Genomic DNA, 19,394 nt, shown 5'->3' with positions numbered 1-19,394 from the left:
TTCCTTCTTCTGAGTTCCTGGGTGCTTTCAATCTCTACCTCTCTGACCCTTTGATCTGGAATTCTCTCCTTCACAGCCCCCTACGTAGAGTCTGACAAAGCGTGACTACTCACCAGTTTCAGAATTGCCTGGAGAATTTACACAAAATGCAGGTCCCCTCACCCCATCTTGCTCCTTTCTGGGGCAAGGTTATGGATACGCTTTTTAACAAGCTTTCAGGTGATTCCAACATACAATACAGTTTGAAAGCCCTTAATGAGATGCTCTGGGCAACATGGTTGGGCCTTAAAGGTCCACACAGCCTTTAAATTTGTATTCCTATTTTGGCTAGATATGCATCTATGTATTTATCCTAGGGAACATGCTTCTAACTTTATAAGATTCTCAAAGAGGTCTATGACCAGTAACAGATTAAGAGCCACAGAGAAGTACTCAGGGGCCATTTTATAATCTCTGGTCTGCTCAAATCAATATATTGCTGTCATGTGATTGGGTAGGATTCTGCATACTGTCCTCATGAACAAACTGTTAAAACTCGCAGATATTTATTTTGTATGTTTATTTTTCCTACTGTGGTTGCTTTTGCAACTGTTGAGTTCCTCTGATTGCGTAAACAAAAAGAAAACTGGCAAGCAAAAAAAAAAAAAAAAAATAGGAGTAACACCCATCATGTAGAAACCACAGATTAGACGCCAGTTGAACTCATATTGCTATAAATCACAACAACAGCATTGCAAGGAATGAAAACAATAAGAGTTCTTTTTAAATTCCTTCCCAGGGGAGTTCCCCAGGTCTAAAATAGCACCTGTTTTCTAAACTTAACTGATTCCCTGCTGCTGGGATCTAGTAAAACAACCATATTCCTCCCGCTGGAGTAAGCAGACTATGACTTATTTCCACCCAGGGGACAGAAAGCCTGGATCTGGTCCTGACACAGGTGCTACCCACAGGAGGCTCTGGGGTCTGACGCTCCCTTTCTGAATGCCTCAGGTGATTCATCTGAAAAGTGAAAGGAATGAAGGACCCACCCGGTGCAGATACTGTGATTCTCTGGTGAAGGTGGGGCTGGCAGTGTTCCTTAGTGAGAGGTGTGGTGAGTCCTGCCCTTCCTGTTCAGCTTGAGTAACTCAGGAGTGCTGGCAGAGACAGTCGCTCAGCTCTCCTTAGGGACAATCTGGAGAATCTCTTAGGAGCGTTGGCTTTGATCATGAGGAACAGCCTTGAGGCAGACTGCACAGCCTGGAATATTCCCACTGCTTTCCACCTGCTTCCGAGCTCCCATGCGCAGCTCCTAAGACACTCGACCTAAGTGCACAGAGCTCTGACTTGACTTCAACGCTTCCCCACTGTCCATTTTCCTGACATCAATCTCCCCAATTTCAGCTCTTACGGATCTCTTTCTTCTCTTACTAGGTGCTTTCAACTTCCACCTCTCTGAGCCTCTGCGACATACAAACCTCTTTTTTTTCTTTTTCTTTTTTCCCCTTTTTTGTCTTTTTTGGGCCCTCATCTGCAGCATATGGAATTCCCAAGCTAGGGGTTGAATTGGAGCTGCAGTTGCCAGCCTACATCACAAGCCACAGCAACGCCAGATCTGAGCTGCATCTGCAACTTACACCACAGTTTGTGGCAACACTGGATCCTCAGCCCACTGAGCGTGGCCAGGGATCGAGCCCGCGTCCTCATGGATACTAGTCGGGTTCATTACGCTGATCCACAACGGGAACTCCTGCCCTCTTTTTGATGGAGCGACACACTGCCCTCTCCTAGCCAGCCACGTGAAAGAATTGGGGTTCCAGGGTTAATGTAAACTTTGGTTTTTAAAAAAATGGGAAAATGCATAATGGTGAAAAAAAGCACCAATGTGTACTGTATCACTAATCTCCAGAATTTGAAAAGCCCATTTTTAAAATAATGAAAATCCTTTCTTGCTCACTATTTGTAACATGTTTATTAAGAGATTTTTAGTACAAAAAAGAATGAGAGGTCGCTGAGGAGGAAATGTAGGACAGTGACAGAATGCTATCACCTGGTCTTGTGGAAGGGGCCCTCCCAGAACAAAGGGAAGGCAACTTGCACAATCAGCAGCTATGCGCGCATGTGCAACTTTGTGGCTGTTATGACATAATCCGTATCCACGTGCAACTTTGTAGCATAGACCATCCAACCAGAATTTACAGAATGTATGTTACCTTATAAGGAAGACAGAGGGAACAAAGTGTAAAAGAAAAAAATAACTGAGGGTATATAAGACAGTGCCCTGCTGCATCCGGGGCTCAGCCTTAGCCTTTGGATATGAATCCGCTGAGCCAGCGCCGGCACGAATAAACTCTGCTTCCCGGAAATAAGCCTTGGTGTCCCGTCTCCCTATATGTAAGTTCTGTGACAGTCTCAGAGCATTACCTACATGTCTGCTGGATAGTTCGGGTTGGATGTCTTATGAGCAATTCATGTTTAATATGTCCCAGTAGAATTATTTTTTTTCTCCTATTGCCCTGTCCCTTATGGTTCCTGTTCTATTTACGATACCACTGATTACAATACCAAGAAATCTAAGGTCCATTTGCTAAACTTCTTGTTCCATATCTGATTATAATCAGGAAAAATAATAGGAATTTTGCTTCCAAAATTATTTTTAGAATAATTCAAATCTTTTTAAGTAGTTTATGAAATATTTGCATTACAGCCATATTAGTTTCTTCTTTTAAGTCTTGTTTCCCCTGAATCCATTCTCTCCACCATCATCTATTGAAAACAGAATACTGATTATGTTCCCTGTAATGTAACAGGTTTTATAGACTCTTCCATTTCCAGTTGTAAGTATACAGATTCTTTAGCAAGTTAAAAATTGACCTCAACCATAAGCCTCAGTTTTATCTCCTCTTACTCTTTTCCTGGCAAATTATGGCTTATGAAAGCCAGATTACTTGTATTTCTATGATTTCAAAGCATTGCTCTCATTATACCTTTACCTGAAAATTTTCACCATATTTATTATGAAGATTTGCTTTAACAGATTTCTTTATGTTTTCACTCAGACAACCTGTCATCCAGGAACCTTCTCTGATTCTCAAAGTGGAGGCAATTTTTCTTCTTTTATTTATGTTTTAGTATGTACTTCAGATATTCATTATGTATAGATGTATATATACACAAATATAAGAAAGTGTTAAGTATATATTCATAGATCTGGCTTCCTTGTAAGACTAGGATCCTGGAGTACAGTTAGGTTTGCTTTCTATTTATATTTCCATCTCCTGCATCAAGCTCAGTCTATGGTCCCAAATCAAGTGCCCAATAGTTTTTAACTATTCTGAGCAAGATGGCATTGGAATGGTTGTATACTGCTTTTTAAATGATTGTGACAGAAACACAAAATGGGAAATCCACCTTCTTAAGAAATTTTTAAGTGCAAAGTACAGTATTTTATACTCTACAAGCATGATGTCGTATGGCAGATCTTTAAAATATTTTGAGGAAAGATACAATACGATTATCATTTATATTTCTTTAGCCAGTATCTTTACCTGGCTAAAGAAAACAAGCACTAGCATTAGTCAAGAGTGAACAGAGATTAGAGATGAGAGATAATCATCATATACTTAAATTGTTCTTAATGTCCTTTCAATTCACAGATCACCTTAAACGTGGGATTAATGTAAAGAATACTTTGCTGCAAATAAATCCACCTATGCTTTGCAAGTTTTTTCCCATTCCTTATGCTGTCTTTCACTTAGATGATGGTTTCTTTAATTGCGCAGAAGCTTTTTAGCTTCATGTAGTCCCATTTGTTTATTTTTGACTTTGTTATTTGTGCTGTGTCATATCCAAAAAATCATTACCAAGACCCATGTCCACGCACTTTATTCCTATTCCTATGTTTTCTTCTAGGAGTGTTGGAGTGGTAGGTCTTACAGTTAATCCTTTAATCTATTTTGAGTTAATGTTTGTAAGTACTGTAAGATATGGGTTCACCTGTGACTATCCCATAATTGCAGCCCCATTTAATGAAAAGACTGCTTGTCTCCACTGCATGTTCTTCACTCACTTGTCAAATATTATTTGACTGTATATGCTTGGGATGACTTCTGGGTTCTCAGTTCTTTTCCTTAGTCTATTTGTTTGTGTTTATGCCAATATGATTGTGTTCTGATGACTACAGCTTTATGGGATAGCTTGAAATCAGTAAGTGTGATGCCTCCTGCTTTGTTTTCTTTCTCAGGATTTCTTGGGCTATTTGGGGGTCTTTTGTGTTTCCATGTAAACTTTAGGGGTATTTTTTCTACTTCTGTAAAAGACGCTATTGAAGTATTGATAGAACTCACACTGAATCTGTAGTATCTACACCCACAGACACCAAACTTTGTACTTGATTTCACAGAACTCTTTACCACCACCCATTTCCCAGTATGTGCGGAGGTTTTCTGCTCTGAGTTGTTCAGTATAATTACGACAGTGTCCAACAAGGTTGGGCAAACCAGGAATAAATGGAAGATAGAGTGGGCATACATAGATGAAGGGACTTGAAAGAAGGCTTTGAATAAACCCAGAGAGTTCTGTTCCAGCTTCCGGTGGGACTGGTTGGTTAGAGTGTGCTATTCAGCTTCCGGTGGGACTGGTTGGTTAGAGTGTGCTATTCAGCTTCTGGTGGGGCTGGCTGGTTAGAGTGTGCTATTCAGCTTCAGGTGGGACTGGTTGGTTAGAGTGTGCTATTCAGCTTCGGGTGGGGATGCTTGGTTAGGTACGCTAGGAGAAGAAGTTCAGGGTACCATCTTGACTGTCTCTGGCAGCGTTTGTGAGAGTTATCACTGGTGCCTCAGAAGACTATCATGAGAAGTTTACAGGTCCTCCAGGTGTTCACTGATGGCTAGAGTTTTAGAGTTTTGCGTGAGGTGAAGAATTGATAGTAACAAGAGCCTTGATTCCTTTGAGGAAAAAAAAATAGTGTTCTGAGGAGTATTTGTGTGGTTACAGGGCAATTCTGTAGTGAGAAGGAGCTAATCCAAAATGCATAGTTTTAGGGAGTTCCTGTTGTGGCACATCGGAAATGAATCTGATTAGTAACCATGAGGTTGTGGGTTCAATCTCTAGCCTTGCTCAGTGGGTTAAGGATCTGGTGTTGCCTTGAGCAGATGCGGCTCAAATCCCTCTTGTGGTGGCTGTGGTGTAGGCCAGCAGCTGTAGCTTTGATTCGACCCCTAGCCTGGGAACTTCTATATGCCTCGGGTGTGACCCTAAAAAAGCAAAAAAAAAAAAAAAAAAAAAGAAAAAGAAAAAGCATAGATTTATGAGGATGGAATCCTTTCACCTCTCCTTTTGGAGTCAGTCCTTCCTGCTGCCATTTTCCACTAATTAGACCCCATTTCTTCTTTATGTCAAGTTAGTTCTAGCAAAACTTTTCCCTCTGCATGTAAAGGAGCTCAGGTAGCCTATTAACAAACATGCAACAAAGCAAACCAACAAAAATAAAACAGCAACAACAAATCTAATCTCCTAAGTAAAACAAAATATCTTGATTATAACCCTCATCTAGATTTTAACCCAATTTCTTTTATTCACAGTCAAAATTCCACATCCATAAAGAATAATACGAAGTCTAAACCTCCCCATCTTACCTTCCAACTTTCACTCATCCCAAACCTACCGAAATTTATCTTGTATTCATGTGAATTACACTGAAATTGCTCATATGAAAGTCACCAATAACTGAAAGTTAAACTATTTTCTTCTCTTCAGTTGGATGTCTGTGATACCACTCTAAAAAAGTAGGGCTATTTTTGGTGTTAAGTTTCAGAAAACCCATGTAAAAATGATATAATCTCATTTTATTTTATATTTATTTATTTATTATTATTATTTTTTTGCTTTTTAAAAATTTTTTATTTAGGGCTGTACCCACTGCATATGGACCTTCCCAGGCTAGGGGTGGAATCGGAGCTACAGCTTCCGGCCTACACCACAGCCACAGCAACGCCAGATCCGAGCCGCATCTGTGACCTCCATCACAACTCACAGCAATGCTGGATCCTTAACCCAGTGAGCGAGGCCAGGGACTGAACCCATTTCCTCATGGATAGCAGTCGGGTTCATTACCACTGAGCCACTACAAGAACTCTGAGATAACCCCATTTTTAAAGGAAATTTTATATGTAACTTTGTCAGAAGAAATCCCAACTTACTGGGTTTCCACGGTTTATCACTAATCAGTTCGCATATCATCAAAGACAGAATTGCTTTTCATTTTCAATTTCGCCACATTCAGTTTCTATGCTTATTTTAAGGCTTATTCCACTTAAGGTTGCATGCGTTTGGCAAGAGGAAAACTAGACATGATAACATCAATCACCAGTAGGGAGACTGTTTCTTTCCAAGCAGCTTTCTTTTGAAAAAAAACAAAACAAAACAAAACAAAGCAAAACCAAACCCCAGCAGTCCCTTCTTCCCACACATTATATAACCACCATAAATGACGGAAAAGACCCTCGTGGCTCTGAGGGTGCTAAGTAGAGAGGGTCCTCCTGGGGCTCATATTCCCAGCATTCAGTTCCCATGGCCACTCACAGATGCCGCAACCTCATAAGAAACAGATCAGCATGATGGGCTTAGAGAAATCAGAATTTTCCCAATTCAAGTGAGAAAGGAGTGGCCAGAGCTCTGCAGCAACAAGAGAGAGGGAAGTTTGTTAAGGGAGCAGCCAATAACACCTGCTAACCGCTTGCTACTGGAGTTTCTTCAGCAAAACTGGTCAAGTTTCTCACTTTCTGCTTATCCCTTAAATATTCACGTTAGTAGAGTGTTTCAGGGGCCCTGTCTAGTTATTTTCTCCCTCCCAACTCTTCCCTCATAACTTTGGGACTATCTACCATTTGTATGCATTTGAATTTGAAATCTATTTCTCCGCAGGAAAATTTAGGATAGTTGGGTTTTAAGGATTTTGCATAGCTATTATTATTAAATTAGCATAAAATCAGTTACATGATTATTCAGATACACTTTTTATACAGGTGATAGAACAAGCGGCCAGATTTGAGCATGCTTATTTATGAAAAGCAATACAGATATTCAAGGGAGGAGCTGAATATGGGCTAGAGTGATCAGAGTGATAGGTATGTACGTAACTAATAGCTTAACTGGAAATGATGTGACTTGAAGCAGTGGCTGTGAGTGGAACATCCAAGGGATTTTAAAAGAAGGTAGTTTAGATGAGAAATCCTTAAGAAATTTTAGTCTAGAATGCCATAGTAAATGACAATCCTTTTTGAAGCTAATAGCCATTTGCATTTGAAATCAAACTTAATTCTGTACAATGTAACTTTTTTCCAGGTGCACTTGAAGCATCGATGTGGCACCTTCTATTAAAAGGACTCTAAGCATTAGTTTCTTCTTCTAAATTCTTTGGTTAAAAAATGAAAAATAGCTCTTTTAAGATATTCTAAAAACTCAGCTTCTTTAAAATCACAGAGCCTGGTATTTAAACTTTATAGAAAAACCCAGGTTGTTGAGGCTGGTAAATATTAGCACATGATAAATATGACAAATGTTGACTTAAAGGTAAGATGCTATATAACATATTACAAGCTATGCACTAATAACTTATTCTAATTAGATAATTTAAAATCTATTAATTAACCATACATATTGGAAAAAGAAAAGGCAAGATAAGGCACACAGTCAGGAGTCACATTCTTTTCAAGTTCTGAGTCTGCCACTCACTAATTTGGCCACCCTCAGCATTGCTGTATTTACCTGTGAAATTTGAATGGTAGAGTATATAATTTCTTAAAGTAGGAAACATGCCTTGTGAGATATTTATAAGGCCTAAGATTATACTATACTTGTAAACATTTTAAGGAAATTACTATAGTTATGGATGATTTAATATCTAAATTGAACAGACAAGAGATGGCAAATTTCAACTTTATGTCAGAAATCCCAAGTAAACCTATGTAATTGAGATATTTTGATTATGTAGCAAAATCAAAATGAGAAAACTGAATCAGATGATTTCTCAGACTCATTAAATACCTAAAAATTTAATCCTGTACTGTATTTACAGTTTAAACTCTCATTTTAACACAATTTTGTCTGCACTTTGATAAATGGCCACCAGAGGGCAGGAAGAGCCAGTTTACAAGGTCCACAGGATTCTATTAGGATGAATATTGCAACTAATTATCATATAAAGCACACCTAGGAGATACTGTGGGTTTGGCTCCAGACCACCACACTAGTCATACAAATATTTTGGTCTTTCAGTGCATATAAAAGTTATGTTTACACTATACTGTAGTCTATTAAGCATGCAATAGCATTATGTCTAAAAAACCACAATGTACATACCTTAATTAAAATACTTTATGGATAAAAAATGCTAACAATCATCTGACAATACAGGGTGGCCACAAACCTTCAATGTGTTAAAAAATGCAATATCTGCAAAGCACAAGATAGAACAGCACAATAAAATGAAGTATGATATCTGTAATTTTTATGTAATCATTACACAATTATTTTTCCTCAATTGTGGTTTCTAAATAACTCATATTACTCATCTATACAGGGTCACAAAATATTTCCAAAGCTCAGGTAAAGCATATTCTAAATAGTAATCTATTTGACTTAAAATTTGAGAATTTGCTCTATTTGAGAATAATGACTTTAAAAATAGTGTTTATAAAAAAGGTTATTGCTAAAATTTTTGCCTACTTAAGGAAATGTAAAAATGACTTTCTCATATTGCTTCATACAATGAACTAGTTTAGAAAAGAAAAAAACCAAGACATGTATATTATAAAAATAATCTCACATCATCCACATTAAAAAAAATCTATCTCCTGAGACACTGCCCTGTTCAACAAGTCATCACTGTGAAGTTTCTCATATACTCCAAGTGCATATCAAGCATATCAATAGATATAAAGAAGTGTGTGTGTGTGTGCATGTTATAGTCATCAAATCTTTTTTTTTTTTTTTTTTTTTTTTTTGTCTTTTTAGGGCCGCACCCATGGCATATGGAGGTTCCCAGGCCAGGGGTCGAATCAGAGCTGTAGCCACCGGCCTATGCCACAGCTACAGCAACGCCAGATCCGAGCCACATCTGCGACCTACACCACAGCTCCCGGCAATGCCAGATCCTTGACCCGCTGAGCAAGGCCGAGGATTGAACCCACAACCTCATGGTTCCTAGTCCAATTCATTTCCACTGCACCACGATGGGAACACCCTATAGTCATCAAATCTTTTTTTTTTCCCTCCAAAAATTTTTTTTAAAATTTTCTATTAAAGTATGGTTGATTTATAATCTGTGTCAATTTCTGCTGAAAAGCAGATCTACTCAGTCATACACGCATTCCCTTTCTTATCTTCTGTCATAGTCTATCATGTCAGGTGGTAAGGGTACAAAGTGAAACACAAAGCTGTAAGACAGGAATAGTCAGAGAAACTGTTAAATTGTAACAACATAATTTGTATCTTTCCTGTTTCATCCTCCATGGGAACTTGTGCTAAAAATAGAAATTATCCCTGGAGTTCTGTGGTGGCGCAGTGGTTAACAAATCCGACTGGGAACCATGAGGTTGCGGGTTCAGTCCCTGCCCTTGCTCAGTGGGTTAACAATCCGGCGTTGCCGTGAGCTGTGGTGTAGGATCCCGCGTTGCTGTGGCTCTGGCGTAGGCCAGTGGCTACAGCTCCGATTCGACCCCTAGCCTGGGAACTTCCATATGCCGCGGGAGCAGCCCAAAGAAATAGCAAAAAGACAAAAAAAAAAAAAAAAAAAGAAAAAAGAAATTATCCCTTTCCCTATATAACTGACTGCTCCCTAAACTCCTGGGAGCCTGAGTTCTCTCTGCTCAGTGTAGTCATCAAATCTTAAACCTTTCTTTTTCACTGAGCATGGGGTCCTGAACACTTTATCAGTAAATATAGATATACCACATGGATTTTACAAGTGGCATAGTATATCTTCTCCGGATGTTTCAATAATTTCTTTAAGATTTTATTCTTCCAATTTAAAGCATATAGACAAAATGAATTCTAGGATACAAATTCATGTGTATATACTCCAGAATACAGAACTCAAGTGCATTTAAAATATTATAATTTCCTCTGAACCAACTTCATTCCAACCAGGCAAATCTTATCACTAACTGATGGTGAATTTTCTCTATTCTTTTCATCTTCCCAGTTATCAATTTTCTGCTGCTTTTGTGCCAGGCTTGGAGCAGGACATCCTCCTGAAGACTGTGAATCCTCTCAGAGGGCTCCTCTCAAACCAGAGGACAAAGCAGTCATCAGACTTGAGCAACAGCCCCCTCTTACCCCCACTTATAGCACTGCAGGTGCTAAGGGAGAGGACTCCACCTTGATCTCCTGATCTCTAGCTCAGCTCTCTTTGCCCTCTTGTGTCCAGTTAGTGTCCTTCACTGAATAGGGTCCAAGAACTAGAAAAGGCTGTCTTCTGGAGGCTCCTTTCAGCTTTCTTCTCCACCCAGATGTCTCAGATAAGAAATTATAAAGCCTAACTCAGGCAGAAAATGAAGGAAGAGGGAAGAAGAAAAAGGAAAGAAGAGATGTGTACATTAAACATAAAGTTTATTTTTCTTTCTACTTCACACAGTGCTGCAAAGAACAAGAACTGCTGTATCAAAGGTAACTGCATTCACAGCTTTGCAATGGTCACACTGCCATCCAAGGAGGAACCATCAAGGTATGTTCCCACCAGCAAAGCCCTGCCCCTCATTATCATGTGTACATGGTAATATTTTAAAATGTATTAATATGTAAAGTACTTTAATGTCATTTTTAAGGTTATAATTATTCCATTATAATTGATATCAGTAAATTTTTATGTGTTTATCTCTTTGCATTCATATTGTTCTGCTTTTAAATTCTTTAAACTCTTGTAATTCTTCCTCAAGAAATTTGAAGTAGCCTATAAGAAGACACAACCAGGTGATTCAAATTAAGATTTTATAAAAATATTCAAATAATTTAGAGAAAGGACAAAGATATTCTAGAAACATGGAATTAAACTGAGTCATAAATTTGGCTGGAGGATACAGGATTGAAATACAATATCAATTTGATACCTGATATCAGATATCATCCAATAAATCAATGCTTTTGTATTATTGTGAAGAAAGAAAACTTGTCTTAGGATAATTTTTTTTTTTTTTTTTGCTTTTTAGGGCTGCACCCTCAGCATATGGAGGGTCCCAGGCTAGGGGTCAAATCAGAGCTATAGTTGCTAGCCTATGCCACAGCCGCAGCAACACAGGATCCATGCTGCATATGCAACCTATGCCAAGCTCACAGCAACGCCGATCCTTAACCCACTGAGCAAGGCCAGGGATTGAACCTGCATCCTCATGGATGCTAGTCAGATTCCTTAACTGCTGAGCCATGACAGGAACTCCAGGATAAAAATTTTAAAAACATTATCTTGCAGTCCTAAAATGTGGGTTATCTTTCCTATTAAACAAACAAATAAACAATGACAGAAACAATGTTGTAGAAAGATAAAAGGTGAGAAGTGGTTTTTCATATCTGGAGAATGTAAAATTTCCATACCTGGAATATATCAAAACTCATAAAACAAAAATAATAGTTGTAATGGAATGATGTTAGCATCTAAGACACACCATCCTCCTTTTTGCTGTTCCCTGACTCCGACAACTAAAATTCAGTATCTGTCCATGAACAAAGGTGCCTCTGAGGGAGTTGTGCATTTGGCACCATAAGCCAAGGGTCCCAGGAGGAGTCTTGCCTACCTATGCACGAGGTAACAGCCATATAGAACTTGGTATAGGCTGTAGAAACAGCAGGAGCCAGCGAACCAACCCCAGCCTGTCAGCCATAGTTGGGGAAAACCTGGAGAGCACTGATTTGGGCAGACACCCACAGATGGGACAGGCTTTTTGGAAATCCAGGCTTCCTGGAGAATGATTCAGCCTGCCATTGGAGAAAAAAAAATAAGCTTCAAAGCACTGGAGAGGGTAAGAGGAACTCTGACCCTCCTCGAGACAGAACAATGTGGGGCTGAATGAGCTGGCAGTGAGCTCTCCTGTGAAGAAATAGAGAGTGGTGAGTGAGTACCCAACTTCCCAGCTGTGCAAGGCAATGCTGGAGAAACCCACTTTTCTCTCTCAGTGCCCAGAGGTTTGAGGTACATCTCCACAACTATGGGGAGGAAGGACATCCAGAAAAGGATAGGTAAGAAATATTACAGGACAGTTAAAGGACACTGTCCCTGCTGAATGCTTTCAAGATTTCAGCAGGAAGCCTTCCAATAAGCTGCTGGGCAACCTTAGCTGAGGATCCACCCTACCTGGCCTGCAGACACCCCCACGGCACCACATGTTAAACCCATCATGCAGCCAGCTCTTGTGGATACTCCTGAATGTGACAGTGAGAGCCAGCATCAGCAGAAAAAAGTTCACACATAAACAGGCCAGGGTCTAAAGGCAAAAAGAACACACAAACATGGGCTATAGGGATACCTTCTGGAAAACAAGAGAGGTTTCCAGCAGCCAGCCTAGTTAGTAGTAATATCAAAAGAAGAAATAAAAGCTTGAGAATCATGCCACCAGAGGGAGAAAGAAGCATGGATCAGGTATATCCATTCAAGTTCAAAGAATCTCCCAGATATAAGCAGAACCAACAAAAAGTATCTCCTGCCTGAAGGCAACTAGTAAGGATTGGAGGAAGCGACCTCTACTTTAAATGCAAAAATAGCAACACAAACTTTAAGGGATAAAATCACCAAAAAACTTAATATTCCATCAGTAAGTTAAAGACAGAATCCTGTGATTTACCTTATAAAGAATTAAAAATAGTTGTTTTGAGGAAACTCAATGAGATACAAGAAAATACAGAAAGATAACTGAATGAAATCAGAAAAACAGCACATTAACAAAATGAGAAATTTAACACAGACAGAAATTCTGGAACTGAAGAATTCAATGGAGAATGCATGACAACATCAATAGCAGAACAGACAAAACAGAAGATAGAATTGTGAGCTAGAGGATAGGAACTATGAAATCATTGACTCATACAGGAAAAAGAATGAAAAATGAAAAAAAGCCTATGAGATCAATGGGAAAGCATCAAACAATCCAATATCAGAGATGCTGGAATTTCAGAAGAAAAAGAAAGGGAGAAGGGGGCAGAGAGTTGTTTTTAAAGTTTTTAAAGCAGTAATCACTACAAACCTTTGGAAATTTGTACATTCAAGTTCCTAAAGCTAAAAAAGCACCCCATCATCTCAATTCAAAACAACCTTCTCCAAGTGACATTATAATTAAACTGTCAAAAAAATCAAAGACAAAGAAAGAATGCAAAATGCATTAAGAGGGAAAAAGAGGAGTTCCTGTTGTGGCTCAGTGGTTAACGAATCTGACTAGGAACCATGAGGTGGCAGGTTTGATCCCTGGCCTCACTCAGTGGGTTAAGGATCCAGCATTGCTGTGAGCTGTGGTATAGGTCGCAGATGCAGCTTGGATCTGGCGTTGCTGTGGCTCTGGCATAAGCCAGCAGGTACAGTTCCGATTAGACCCCTTCTCTGGGAAATTCCATATGCTGTGGCTACAGCCCTGGAGAAGACAAAAAGACAAAAGGAAAAAAGATAGTAATTTACAAAGGAACCCCCATGAGGCTATCAGTGGTTTTCTCAGAGGAAACCCTATAGCCCAGGAGAGAGGGGAGTGATATGTTCAAAGTATTGAAAGAAAAAAACTGCCAGCCAAGAATACTCTATCTAGAAAAATTATCCTTCAGAAATAAAAAATAAACGACTTTCCCAGAAAAACAATATTTATATCATAAATATATATTAAAATAGGTGAATTAAAAATAATGTTAAAAATAGAAGCAGGAGGGAGTAAAGGGTAGAGTTTTTGTATATATTGAAAGTCCATTTGATAACACCTTAAACGGACTGTTTTGTCTACAAGATATTCCATGTAAGTCTGATGGTTACCACAAAGCAAAAACCTAGAGATTCCAAAAAGATAAAGAGAAAGGAATCTGAGCATACCACCTTGCACAATCAATAATCCACAGAGATAGGCAGCATGAGAGGAAAAAAGAAATAATGGACTCTAATAAAACAGCCAGAAATTAAGTAATAAGATGGATTAATACGTCCATACTCATCAACAATAACTCTAAATGTAAGTGGGTTGAATTCACCAATCAAAAGTCACAGAGAGAGTTCCCCTTGTGGCTCAGTGGACTATGAACCCAACTAGTATCCATGCTTGGTAGGTTAAGGATCCAGTGTTGCTGTGAGCTGTGGCATAGGTTGCAAACACAGCTCAGATCCCACGTTGCTGTGGCTGTGGCTGTGGCCAGCAGCTGCAGCTCTGATTCAATCTCTAGCCTGGGAACTTACATATGTCACAGGTGTGGCCCTAAAAAGCAAAAAAGAAAAAAAAAAAGTCACAGAGTGGCTCTGTGTATCAAATTGTATGCTGCTTACAAGAGACACACAAAGGATCAAAGTAAGAGGAAAAAGTTATTTCATGCAAGTGGGAACCAATATGAAACATGGATAGCTATACCTATATTCAACAAAAAAGACTTGAAACAAAAACTGTAACAAGAGACAAAGAAGTTCGTTATATAAAAATAAATGGCTGAACTCATTAAGAACATATAACCATCATAAATATATACATAACATTAGCTATACCTAGCAAATACATACTTAACATCAGAGCACTTAAATATATGAAGCAAATACTAACATATCTGAAGAAAGAAATAGACAATGATACAATAACGGTAGGGGATTTCACTATCCCATCTTCAACAATGCATAAGTCATCCCAACAGAGCCCCCACCCCCTTTTTCTGTCTCCTGCATGTGCTTCTCAGCACAACTGCAAGGGAGCAAAGGCTGTACTTGCTCTCCTTGTCTCTCTCTAAACATCAGTAGTGTGAGGTGAAATCATACTCTGCTCTGTTGTTTAGAAAGGAAATCCAGCTCCCAAAGTCCAGGCTTTTCTGAGGCAATGGTATACAGATGGGGGGTGGACTCGTGATATAATAAAACTCCATACCCCACCCCCCTGGATGGGTGACCCACACACTGGAGAATAACTATATTATAGAAGTTCTCAAACAGCAGTGAGAGTTCTGAACCCTACATCAGGTCCCCAAAGCCAGAGTCTGGCACGAGGAAGCAGTCTCCAAAGCATTTGTTTTTGAAGGCCAGCAAGGCTTGATTGCAGGACTGGGGGAAATGGAGGCTTCACTCTTAAAGGGCTCACACAAAGTCTCATGGGTACCAGGTCCAAAGGTAAAAGCAGTAATCTGATAGGAACCTGGGCCAGACCTACCTGCTGGTCTTGGAGAGTCTCTTGGGGGGGTGGGGGCAGCTGTGGCCCACTCTAGAGACAGAGTCACTGGTGGTTTATATGTCATGGAGCATTCATTTGTTTTTTGTTTTTGTTTTTGTTTTGAAATTTTATTTATTTTTTTACAGAATAAAATACATATATTTAAACACAATTACATTCACACAGATTATTATATCATGGATCTTAAGAAACAGATTAAGTGACTCCCTCTGGAGAAGTGGAATGGAAAATATGCTGAGACAAATAGGAAATTTATTCTATACTTTATTGCATTTTGTATGGCTTTCATCTTTACTATTTAGTATTATCTATTACATTTCAATTTTTCTTTAAAAATTAGCATCATATTAAAATTGTGTCTATTATGCAACTAAAATCTATAAAGAAGAAAGCCTTATGTACCATTAAATATTTTACATAGCATAATAAAAAGAATAATTTAACTGGTAAGAGTAACAAAAATAATACACCCTCTGAAAATAAGTAAAATATAAAATGCATAAATTGGTTAAAAAAACAGTGTAACTATATAAATATGTCCTCACAATTTGTTACATCTTATTGATTCTTCAATATAGGCATTACACCATTCTAGGTGATGTGATAAACAAGACATTATAGACCTTACATTGCACTATGGAGAGAAATGGTTATTAATAATACAATTGTAGAACTGTATTATTTAATTGTACAGTTGCATTATTTAATTGTAATTATCATAAATTCATTGATGGAGAGAAAATCAGAATCAGATGTAAGAACACTTCAGCATTCCAAGAATGATGTCAAATGAGCCCCTTCATGGTGGATTAAGCACTTATTTACTATGAGATATATTTCTTCTCCAGAGATTCCTTGTTTGTGTATCAATTGTAGAGTTTTGGTTTGCAGTTATTCTGAAGTTTTGATATGAGTCTATACGTATATGAGATTGTTTTTAAGTTGTTGTTCTTTTAATTGCAAGTTCATCTCCAGTGTCCTACATTTGTACCCACCTCTTCTCATGATTTCTGATTTTGGTGGTATAATTGTGCACGGATGATTTCATATCTTTACTGTATATATACCTTTACTGGTAAGCCTTGTCATTTGTGGCAATTTTGTTTCCTGTTGCTGTGTTTCCTGTTGCTGTGTTTTCTTTTCTGCCTAGAGAAGTTCCTTTAGTATTTGTTGTAAGGCTGGTTTAGTGTTGCTGAATTCTCTCAACTTTTGCTTATCTGTGAAGGTTTTGAGTTCTCCTTCAAATCTGAATGAGAGCCTTGCTGGGTAAAGTAATCTTGGTTGGAGGTTTTTTCCTTTCATCACATTAAGTATATCATGCCACTCCCTTCTGGCCTGCAGAGTTTTTGCTGAAAAATCTGCTGATAACCTTATCGAGGTTCCCTTGTATGTGACTTGTTTCTTTTCCCTAGCTGCTTTCAAGATTTTTTCTTTGTCTTTAATTTTGGTTAGTTTGATTAATATGTGTCTTGGTGTATTCCTCCTTGGGTTTATTTTGTATGGTACTTGTTGTGCTTCCTGGATTGAGTCAGTGAATCCTTTCTCATGTTAGGGAAGTTTTCAGCTATTATCTCTTGGAATATTTTTTCTGTCCCCTTCTCTCTCTCTTCTCCTTCTGGCACCCCTATAATATGGATGTTGGTGCGTTTAACTTTGTCCCAGAGTTCTCTGAGACTCTCTTCATTTGTTTTCAATCTTTTTTCTCTTTTCTGTTCTGCATCTGTCCTCCACCTCGCTTATTTGTTCTTCTGCCTCCTGTATTCTGCTGTTAGCTGCTTCTAGTGAATTTTTTATTTCAGTTATTGTATTTTGCATCTCTTCTTGTTTAAGTTTTATATCTTGTATCTCTTTGCTCAGTGTTTCCTGTAAGTTATCCATCTTTGCCTCCAATGTTATCCATCTTTTATTTCCAATGTCTTGCATCATCTTCAGCATCAACAGTCTAAAGTCTTTTTCCTGGAGGCTAAGAATCTCCTCATTGCTTAGCTGATTTTCTGGGGTTTTTCCTTTCTCCCTCATCTGAGTTATAGTTCTCTGTCTTTTCATTTTTATACGTTTTTGGTGTGGTGACCTTTTTACAGATAATAGGGTTGTAGCCTCTCTTACTTCTGTTGTCTGCCCCCCTGTGGCTGAAGTCACTTGAGGGCTTGCTGTAGGCTTCCTGATAGGAGGGGCTGATGCCTGCCCACTGGTAGGTGGAGCTGATTCTAATCCCTCTGGTGGGTGGGGCTTAGTCTCTGGATGGGATTAGAGGCAGCTGTGTGCCTGAGGGGTCTTTAGGTAGTCTGTTTACTGAGGGGCGGGTCTGTGATCCCACCTGGATTGTTGTTTGACTGGGGTTTCTCAGCCCTGACTGATGGGTGGGGCCAGATTTTCCCGAAATGGCCACCTCCAGAGAAAGGCAGCTGCTGAATATTCCTGAGGGCTTTGCCTTCAACGTCCTTCCCTCACAACAAGCCACATTCACCCCTGTTTTCCCAGGATGTCCTCCAAGAACTGCAGTCAGGTTTGACCCAGATTCTTATGGCGACCTCGCTCTGCCCTGGGACCCAGTGCACGTGAAAGTCCATGTGCACCTTTTAAGAATGGGGTCTCCATTTCCCCCAGTCCTATGGAGCTCCTGCGCATAAGCCACACTGGCCTTCAATGCCAGATGCTCCAGGGGCTCTTTCTCCCAGTGCCGGATCCCCGCATGTGAGGGTTTGATGTGGGGCTCAGAACTCTCACTCCTGTAGGTGAGTCTCTGTGAACCAGTTAGTTTTCAGCCTGTGGAGCTTCCCACCCGGGAGGTATGGGGTTGTTTATATCACGAAATCACCCCTCCTACCTCTTGATGTGGCCTCCTCTTTTTCTTCTGGAGTAGGGTATCTTTTTTAAGGTTTCTGGTCCATTTGGGTGGAGATTGCTCAGTCTTTAGTTGTGAATTTTGTTGTTTTTAGGAGAGAAGTTGAGCTCCAGTCCTATTCTGCCATCTTAATCCTGTCTCTGGAGCATTCATTTGTGTGAACTCTCTTGAAAGCTGATATTTTCGCACCAACATCTGGCCCCACCCAGGGGCCTTATAGGCTCCAGTGCTGGGATGCCTCAGGCCAAACAATAAACTGGATGGGGATACAGCCCTACTCACCAGCAGATAGCCTGCCCAAAGACTTCCTGAGCTCTCAGCCACCAGGCCTTAACATGGCCTTGTCCACTAGTAGGCCAAGAGCCAGCTTTACCCAATAAAGGGCAGGCACCAGCCCCTCCCACCAGGAAGCTTGCACAAGTCTCTAAACAAGCCTCTCCCACTAGGGGGCAGACACCAGAAGCAAGAAAACCACAGTCCCACAGCCTGCAGATCAAGTCCAATAATGCAGGCTGGACACTATCCTGGGGACCAACTGGCCCCTGACCACTGGGTGATGAGAGGGGAGTTCACTGCTAGGATACACAGAATGACTACTACAGAGGGCCACTTTTTCAAGGCTGAGAAACATAACCAACCTATCAAATATATAAAAACACAAATAGCAATTTAGAAAAAATGAGGCAATAGAGGAATATATTTCAGATGAAGGAACAAGACAAAACTCCAGAAGAACTAAATGACAAGGACATAGGCAAGATACCTGAGAAAGAGTTCAGAGTAATGATCTTAAAGTTGGTCAAAGAACAACTAAGTAGAATTAAAGAGTACAAAACTGAAATTAAAAATACACTAGAAGGAATCAATAGTAGATTTAGTGAGGCAGAAGAATGGATAAGTGAGCTAGTAGTGTAATGGAAATCACAGCTGCCAAACGGAAAACAGAATGAAAAGAAATGAGGAAAGTTTAAGAGACCTCTGGGACAACACTGAGCATGCTAATATGTGCATTTTAGGAGCTGTGGCTCAGATTCAATCCCTGGCCCTGAAACTTCCATATGCTGCAGGTGCAGCCATAAAAATAAACAAACATATAAGCAACTCCCCCCAATAGGGGTCCCAGAAGGAGAAGGGAAAGAAAAAGGGCCTGAGAAAAATACTTGAAGATATAATAGCTGAAAAATTCC

The 19,394-nt window shown here is 39.5% G+C and overlaps 1 protein-coding gene across 5 annotated transcripts in view; it reads left to right on the top strand.

Annotated features, from left to right (window-relative positions):
* Nucleotides 1–2,273: 2,273 nt before the first annotated feature.
* The window catches only part of LOC146399572 (uncharacterized), a 617,271-nt gene continuing 600,150 nt past the window's right edge, over nucleotides 2,274–19,394 (top strand). For all 5 annotated transcript variants that reach the window (XR_014818092.1, XR_014818094.1, XR_014818091.1 and 2 more), the window contains exons 1-2: nucleotides 2,274–2,373; nucleotides 10,616–10,705. Coding sequence is in view for 1 of the 5 variants with exons in the window: in XM_084980513.1 (XP_084836639.1) it covers nucleotides 10,671–10,705 (35 nt within the window). In the remaining 4 variants the exon portion in view is untranslated. The remainder of the gene's footprint in view (nucleotides 2,374–10,615; nucleotides 10,706–19,394) is intronic.

The sequence above is a fragment of the Sus scrofa genome, chromosome 10 (assembly GCF_054392235.1).
Source record: "Sus scrofa isolate SSC_HxYL_T2T_F1_AM1 chromosome 10, Sscrofa_HxYL_maternal_Yorkshire_Landrace_v2.0, whole genome shotgun sequence".
In the NCBI taxonomy this organism is placed as follows: Eukaryota; Metazoa; Chordata; class Mammalia; order Artiodactyla; family Suidae; genus Sus; species Sus scrofa.
This window is presented reverse-complemented; position numbering and strand designations above follow the sequence as displayed.